This window comes from Diplotaxodon limnothrissa, linkage group LG22 (assembly GCF_057381915.1).
Source record: "Diplotaxodon limnothrissa isolate DT_005_m linkage group LG22, D_limnothrissa_male_GT1.1, whole genome shotgun sequence".
Lineage (NCBI taxonomy): Eukaryota > Metazoa > Chordata > Actinopteri > Cichliformes > Cichlidae > Diplotaxodon > Diplotaxodon limnothrissa.
Window position 1 is genome coordinate 21,616,437 of NC_140616.1, and position 8,608 is coordinate 21,625,044.

At 43.8% G+C, this 8,608-nt stretch overlaps 1 protein-coding gene across 1 annotated transcript; it reads left to right on the top strand.

Moving 5' to 3' along the window:
- The first annotated feature begins 488 nt into the window (after window positions 1-488).
- Window positions 489-4,547, top strand: LOC146609916 (polypeptide N-acetylgalactosaminyltransferase 15-like). Its single transcript, XM_085346565.1, has 10 exons — window positions 489-1,009; window positions 1,134-1,300; window positions 1,402-1,606; window positions 2,412-2,579; window positions 2,923-3,040; window positions 3,436-3,630; window positions 3,741-3,872; window positions 3,970-4,071; window positions 4,150-4,293; window positions 4,383-4,547. Exons 1-10 carry the CDS (start codon window positions 489-491, stop codon window positions 4,545-4,547), a joined length of 1,917 nt encoding a protein of 638 aa, XP_085202691.1.
- Window positions 4,548-8,608: the final 4,061 nt, after the last annotated feature.

The following is an 8,608-nucleotide window of genomic DNA, read 5'->3' on the forward strand; positions in this document are numbered from 1 at the left end:
ACTCTGTGCGTTCTGGAGAATTTTCTTAATTATATTTTTTCTAAAATTATCTTTTAATCCTTCTTGTTATGAAGTAGAGACGAAGATGTTATGGTTCGTTGAGCAGGTTGAGTAACAGGTGGATACAGGAAGTGACGACCTTTACATGATTTACATGACGCAAAAAATTTTGCACAGGCTCTAGGACCGCGGGAGGAGCTGGATGAAAGACAAAGTCAGCGAAACTCCATCATCTCAAAGTTGAGAACTTGTCTCAAACCTGCACTGTATGTCACTCTTGTCCCAGCTCTGGTACTCAATGAATGCGCCTCTACTCTTCTTCAGGGGATTCGTGTGCGATCTATTTATTTCTTGAATCATTCTAGTTGCATCACGCTGATGAAATGCAGTGCTCGTCAAGATGAAGCAAAACAAACACATCTGCAATTCAAAACAGCACCGGGCCGCCTTCTGAGCACAGTCTCACGCCTCCTGCGCCGTTGCTCAGCATGAGGCGGAGGAGCGCCATCCGGAGGAAGATGCTCTGCCTCTGGCTGCTGCTCATCGGATTCGCTCTGGTTGCGCTGGCGCTCTCAGATCTCTTTAATCGGGACAGCGACCGCAATCTTCACAAACCCGGCCCTCCCCGCCAGCCCCTCCAGCGGATCGCCAGTCCTCCGGATCTAGAGGTCATCGTGGACTCCCATGACCCTGCTTTGGAGCTAGGCGCCGATTTGACTCCTCTGAAATCTCTGCAAGAAGACCAGCTGTTATTCGTCCCATCCATACATGGCACCAAGAGCTCGCCACAGAAAAAGCGGAGTTACAAGATGCTCCTTCCCGGAGCAAGTAAAGATACCACCGTACGCGGGCCACCTACGCACGGTGAAATGGGGAAAGCAGTGCGCCTTCATCTGGAGGGTTTGGAGAGGGATATGGAGCTCAGGGCTTTGCAGCAGTACGGTTTCAATGAGGTAGTGAGCGAAAGGATTTCTCTGCATCGCAGGCTGCCAGAGGCGCGCCATCCAGAGTGAGTGAACAAAGCGCACGATTGAAAATATAAACCAAAAGTTACCCCATACTGGAGTTCAACAAGTGCTAAAAGTTAGTGTAGTTGTTACTGCTTTCACAATTTGTCCCCCTCCCATCAACAGGTGTTTGGGGGAGCAACACATCGAGTCTCTGCCATCGGCCAGTGTTGTTATCTGTTTTAATGACGAGGCTTGGTCCACTCTCCTACGCACAGTACACAGTGTCCTCGACACTGCACCTAAACAGTATCTGCAGGAGGTCCTGCTGGTGGACGACCTAAGTCAACAGGGTGAAATTATCCATCCATCCATCCATCCATCCATCCATCCATCCATCCATTAATTCAGTGTGCTGACAGCTTGTTCCGCCTTTTCTCTATGCTCCTCCTAGGTCACCTGAAGACTGGGCTGAGTGAGTACGTGTCTCATCTGGATGGAGTGCGTTTGATTCGCAGCACCAAACGCCTCGGGGTTGGAGGTTGCCGGACATTAGGTGCTACCAGGGCTGTTGGGGAGGTGCTGGTGTTCATGGACTCCCACTGTGAATGCCAAAAGGGCTGGCTGGAACCGCTGTTGGAGAGAATTGCCCAGGACAGGTACTTTTTTAAAATTATTCCAATTAAAAATCTATTTTCATATTTTACGGCGAGAAAGCTCCTGTTAGTATGCTGCATACTAACAGGATTCCAAATGCAAGTTCTTAAATGGGTGACATGTCAAAATATAAACAGTTACTGTGCCAGATTTTTTTTTAACTTTCTCTAATGAGTTCAGCCTTTGGACAGAAACACTTGTGAGGAGATGAAGGGTTCAGACTTATCATTCGCCCTTACTCATTAGCAAAGCAGGGCGATGCATGAGGTGTATGTGTGTGTATCGAGCACTGAGCTCCCATGATTTGGCTCTCGTCTTATGTCTCAGGCTGCCTGCAGCGTGGCTCTAATTAGACTAGGTAATTAAGCTGAGAGCTCGGGCTTGGAATCTGCAACCATTCGGCTCTCTCGGCCACATGTTTGACCCCTCTCCCATTTTTTCTCAATTCCCTTTTTGATCTTTTCATTTCCTTAAAGCATCACGCCACACATGATCATTTGGCATGGATATTTCAAACAGCACACATGGGGAGCCAAAACATTCCTCGACAAAGGACAGTACATGTTTCTGAACTTCCTGTGACACAGCCGGCGTTTGCAATTACAAACACATGCATACAGAAATGAAAACGCAGTGTCTATTTTACCTAGTTGTGCACAGATTAGTAAATGTAAACGTAGTCAAGGAGTTATTAGCTATAACTTGACTAGTAGTGGCATGCTTTACATCCAAAGTAGTCTAATTCACCACACTTAATAAATGCAAATAAAAAGAACTGCTGAGATACAGAATGTGGTGTCTTCTTAGGACCAGAGTGGTGTCCCCCATCATGGATGTGATAGACTGGCAGTCCTTTCGGTACAATGCCACCCAGTGGCCAATTAGGGGGGTGTTCGACTGGAGACTTGACTTCTTTTGGGAATCAAATCCAGAGTTGCAAGATAAAGACCCAGAGATGGCTGTCCAACCTCTGCAGTAAGTGTGCAGCTGTTAAGGGGTGCAAGTTAGATTTAATGAGTTCTTATTTGCATGATAACAATGCTAAATGAACCATATTAAGAAAGACGGATCAGATGTAATTTTACACGGTATGTGTAAGTGCATAACTGACCTTTGCCTTTGAAAAGTCTCGAAAATATGACCAATTAGAATACAGAAGTATAAAAACTAAGGACCATACATGTGGAGCTGTTTGTCCTTGTGTTGCAAACCCAGACTTTAACATCCTGAAGTTCATTATGTCACTCTACTCCAGAGATACCAACACATCCATGCAGTTCTTTTTAAAAAAAAATGATGCTGGTTCTGATTGTGACAGGAGCCCAGCGTTAGGAGGTGGAGTTGTGGCTATCGACCGACATTTCTTCCAGAGCGTGGGAGCCTATGACCCTGGGATGGTGCTATGGGGTGCAGAGCAAATTGAGCTGTCAATCCGGGTAAAGGAAAGCTCATTTGATGTCAACTTTCCTGCTAAATCCTCCAGTGCACACACACCAGACAGAGAGATGACAGACTGCATTTGCTTTTTATTTTAAGCCATGTAAGGTATTTTAGCAATACTTTGCCTGAGTGATTCGGTTGCCTTCTGTTAGTGCTTTAGGATTGCTGTGCTATGAGATGATGCCTTTTGCAAATGGAAATTTCAGCTTGGATAGTGGTCTGGGAATGTCCTGGCCCACTGATGAGCAAAAATGTTATAAATCAACTTGTCTGCCTGGGATGACCATTAAAATATGAAACAATATGACTAACAAACGGGGAATTAAAAAAAAAAAGAAATACAGAAAACAATTATATTCTTTATTACTGAAATACAACTACATTCTTATAGGTGTGGTCATGCGGCGGCTCCATGGAGGTGGTACCTTGCTCCCGCGTGGGCCACCTCACTCGCCGCCACCTGCCGTATCGCTTCCCAGATCAGGACTTGCTTCAGAGGAACAAGATCCGGATTGCTGAAACCTGGATGGACACGTACAAGAAAATCTACTACAGAAGGGACACGCTTGCTCATTTCATCAGACAGGTGTTTGTGTGTATGTGTGTGTGCGTGTGTGAGTCAACACATCTGGTCAAGAGATTGTCTGGTGAGTGTGCACCACATACAAAAAAATGAAACTTTCTTTCTTTGTCCAGTCTGAAAACCCGAACATCACGGAGCGTCTGCGGCTGAAGAGGAGTCTGGGCTGTAGGAACTTTCACTGGTTCCTAACTACAGTCTACCCACAGCTTTATATCCCCCAGGACAGAACTGCACTGTCAGGAGAGGTATCACAAGCTCTCACATGCTCATACATGCACACGAATATATGAACAAGTTGTGTATGGATGGACTGTGAGGCATCATGTCTGTATCTGCTTGCAGCTGTACAGTGTTGGTACTGGCAGATGTGTAGACTATCCCCAAGGTCGGGGACTGCAGGGTGGGGCCATGGATGTGGCACCGTGCACTGGGACAGGTAGCCAGGTAACCATGATTACAGATTACTTGATGATAACAACAGATAAGTGAGACATCAGTGAAGCTGATCTCTTGCTGTTGTAGCACTGTGATCTAAACTCTGAGGGTGAAGTGCGATGGGGTCCCACGGGAACTTTGTGCTTGGATACTGAGGGAGAGAGGGCGGTCCTCTCTCCTTGCGCCAGCCACCGATTGACCCCCGGCAGACTCCAGTGGAAGTTCATAAAGGCAAGACGAAGAATTGAGCGACAGGCAGTTTTTATGACTACCCGGGGCATTTAGCTGACTCTCTGCATATGTTTTCCACTTTTCCACAGCTGAGCGGCCAGCTCGTTCACCAACTGTCTCAGTTATGTCTGGAGGCTGTAAAAGAGGAAGGCGACAACAAGCGCAGCACAGGAGGTCTTTTCCTGCGCCAGTGCACCCACCACCCCAGACAACAGTGGCACTTTGAACAACTAGTGGCTCCCAAAGGTGCCTGATAGAGGGACTAGCTTTAGCAAGATATAAATCCCAGGCAAATCTATCATCATATCACATATTTGTAGTGTCATACATATATTTATATTACACACACACACACACACACACACACACACACACACACACACACACACACACACACACACACATGTATTTTGCAACTTTTTGCTCCTGTTTTAAGGATTGCAATTATCATTACCTGTATTAACTGTATTAACTAATGATAATGTCAGTTTCAGTACCTGTTGTCTTTATGAATATTTCATCATATATATTATTATAAAAACTGTATATTAAATTATTTTTGTGTCAGTAAATGGTTCCGTGAATTTGTGATCTGTTTGTGTACATTTCTAAAATATTTAACCGGCAGACAAAACACCACCACAGCTCTGAATTCAGGACAGTTTTGCCATTATGCTGGCCTTCACGTACACCACATCTAAGCAAAAACTACAAAGAGTTTATTTTCTCATATCAGGAAGAACAGAGGTGTTATGATAACATTAAAATGGCTGCATCTTGTTGAAGTGTCCAAACTGCTGAAAGAGTGTGTGCAGCATGGAGAGTGCCTGGATATTATATATCAACAGCAGAGGGAGCCATCAGCCTTCAGAATCATTTCTAAAAGCCAAACTCCTTATTTTGGTATTGTTAAACACAAATAGCACCCCTCCCTCCATTCTAGTCATTTATTATAATATATATAACATGTTCTTATATGCATTTCTGTCATTAGGGCTAACCTAACGGATGTGACAGTGACGTCCATCCGTCTGAGAGAAGTGGATTTGCTCGACAACAGGAAAATTTGGTTTTGTTTCTAGGTATTAACTCACAGTCTAATAAACCAGATTTTCTTTAGGCCATGGAGCTTAAGAATAGGATGGACTCTAAACTGGTTCTCAGTGTCTCTATCTTGGCCTCAAGGCAATGAGTTCTAATAACCCCCAATACTCAGCCTCAAAATAATGCTCTTCTTAACCCATGCTCCACTTAGCCCAGTGAACTTCACAGCACCTTCTGAATAAAAAATAAATAAAATCATATGGTAACCTCTTAGTATGTCTTTCTTAGTTATGCACCTACTGAGCTGTTGCAAAGGAAGTGCAACATATTTCTGTTGCAGTGGGTTTTCAGAGATGGGCTAGGGCTATCGTATGGAAGCTGTTTGCTTCTCTATCAGAAGTAAACAGCTGCTGTTGATTCTAAATGGTCGAAATTGCATGGCTGTATTTACATCGATTCCCATTGAAAAATACAAAAAAACCCCCAATAATATATGTGCTTTCTATAGCTGTTGTGCTTACACTTTAGCATACATCTATATATTTTTTATATTTTAAAATCATCATTATCCGTCTATTGATCTATCCAATAATATTTTTTTAAATGTTATTATTTAATTGTTTTGTTTTTGTGAAGCAGTGGTTAGCACAGTCCCGTCGCAGCAAGAAGGTCCTGGGTTCGAGTCCAGTCTGGTCTTTTCTGTGTGGATTCTTCATGGGTTCCTCCAGGATCTCTCTCAAAGACAAGCATGGGGTCAGGTTAAATGGTGATGAATTGCCTTCACACTGATTTGAAAATTCATGCTTAAATTGGTTTGAATTTGAACATGAATGGCTGTCTGTCTCTGTGTGATAGATTGGTGACCTGTCCAGGGTGTTCTCCCAGGGAACAACCACACAAGTATCAGTACCCACTTCTTTTTTGATAGAGAGTACAGATACTTGGTACTTTGAATTTCACTTCAGTTACTTGATAAAGTCTAATTTACTAGCTAACTCTTGTGATGACCTCTCCACAGACACAGAAACTGCATGCATTCACAATCAGAAAGCATTTGACCTACATGAGAGCAGCACCAGGTACAAAACCTTTGCTGTCCAAACACAACATTAGAGCAAAGCTTCGGTTTGCCATTGAATGGAAAGACAATGACAGAGTCATGGTAAACATGCTTGGTGCACACCAAAGACAGCTTTAAGGGACACAGTATTAAAAGTGAATTACATGCAAGAAAACCCCTCCACCATTCAAGCCAATGTTTTGCTTCCATTAACTACACCCTGATGCCAAGCTTACTTTTTCTGCTTGCTCTTAGTGTGTGTCTCCTTTTTTTGTTAATAAATGACTGAAAAAGCTAGTTTTCCTTATGGCTTTGTAGTGATGTAATCAGTAAGGAGAAGATCTTTACTGGTCTAAAAATAGCATAAAAAAAGAAGAAAAGAATGAGATGTAATTACCTTTCCACATGATAATAATAATAATAATGGATTGGATTTATATAGCGCTTTTCAAGGCACCCAAAGCGCTTTACAATGCCACTATTCATTCACTCTCACATTCACACACTGGTGGAGGCAAGCTACAGTTGTAACCACAGCTGCCCTGGGGCAGACTGATAGAAGCAAGGCTGCCATATCGCGCCATCGGCCCCTCTGGCCAACACCAGTAGGCAAGTAGGGTAAAGTGTCCTACCCAAGGACACAACGACCAGGACAGAGAGCCCGGGGATCGAACCGGCAACCTTCCGGTTACAGATACGCTTCCCAATCCCCTGAGCCACGGGGGGACACTTCTCATAGACCTCACAGGGTTACTGTGAGGTCTATGAGAAGTGTCCCTAATAACAGTCTTCTTTCAGTTAGAAAGTGTTTGATTTCAAAGAGTTGGGAAAATAAATTTCCAATAGATCATTCAGATTCATTCAAAAATCTCTGGTTTAAGGGTACTTAGACCTTCCATAAGAGAAGCCCACACAGTAACCACAGACTGCCACACATGTAGGACTTGTGCTGGTGGGGGACTGGGTGATCCCGGTGTTGACTTTATTACTGGACAAGCCTGATGGTTCATCATAGCTCTAAATTCCATTTCCACTGCAGCGTAAGACATGTGAAAAAAAAAAATCCTGGCATTATATTGTTGTATTAGTACCATTATAAGTTGTTTGTGCTGATTTAGACAGTAAGATTGAAATTCTCCTTCTCCGGAGGACTCTTCTTATCCTCGTCTGATGCTGTATGTGACCTTTTCCCTCCCCTCTGTCTTCCTTACACAGCGTCTTCCATCTCTTCTCCACGCTGAGGTGAGTGTGATGAATACAGTAGACTCCCACATCAAACGCTGATTGCTGCTGGGCATGTCACAATCTCACCAGCCTCTTTGTTTCTGCTATGTTTTTTTTTAAACACACACACACACACACACACACACACACACACACACACACACACACACACACACACACACACACACACACACACACACACACACACACTGCAGCGAACCTGCGTGACTCAGATGGATCTCAGCTGCTGCGATGGAGGAAGCTGTGGTGTCTTTATGAAGATCTATGGGGCTATTTCACCCAGGACCAGGGTGGCTCTACTGTACTGTGCAACCCTCAAAGAGCCTTGGGTCTTTTTTTACAGAGACACTGTTGTTTCCAGTGATTCATAAAGCACAATTAGGTTGATGTGCATGGGCCTCAGGAGCGGGGCTGACACAAAGCGAAGATTAAGTGCATTAAAATGTGACAAAAACTGGGCTTGTGATACCAATTAAGGTCAAAGACAAAAACAGCTTTTGAATGTATCATTTAGAAAGTTCGCGTGAGATGCAAACACTTTTTACTCACACCCTGTAGATTCAGTTTCACAGCAATACCTATATAATTGTACCATTCTAAATCCTGGAAACTGCTGGTTCTCAAAACACTCAAAAATGACCCTAATGAGAAGAAAACAAATTGTTGCAGTCTTCCTCATTCGCCCTACAAGTCCAGTTTTCCACACAGACAACTGTTATGGAACCTCCCCTCCATGTGCATACTTGCAAAGCTGGAATGATGGAAGAGAGCGGGCATTAGTGACAAAAGATGTGTAAAAGGTGGAGGTTTGTTGCAAAGTGGCTTGCAGTGTTTTCTAACCATAGGCAGACTAAAACAGCTGAAAATAGCATGCCCTATATGAGAGTATCCCAGTTGCATCAGCTAATCTGCTGACTGTGGCTGAGGTACACAGAACTAGCACTGCACTCAATTTTAGCTCATCTG

What these genes read in the sequence shown, in the direction of transcription:
- LOC146609916 (XM_085346565.1), top strand. Translation starts at nt 489, where the DNA reads ATGAGGCGGAGGAGCGCCATCCGGAGGAAGATGCTCTGCCTCTGGCTG. An exon ending in CCAGAGGCGCGCCATCCAGA is followed by an intron (nt 1,010 to 1,133) that starts GTGAGTGAACAA and finishes TCCCATCAACAG; the next exon opens with GTGTTTGGGGGAGCAACACA. An exon ending in GCACTGGGACAGGTAGCCAG is followed by an intron (nt 4,072 to 4,149) that starts GTAACCATGATT and finishes TTGCTGTTGTAG; the next exon opens with CACTGTGATCTAAACTCTGA.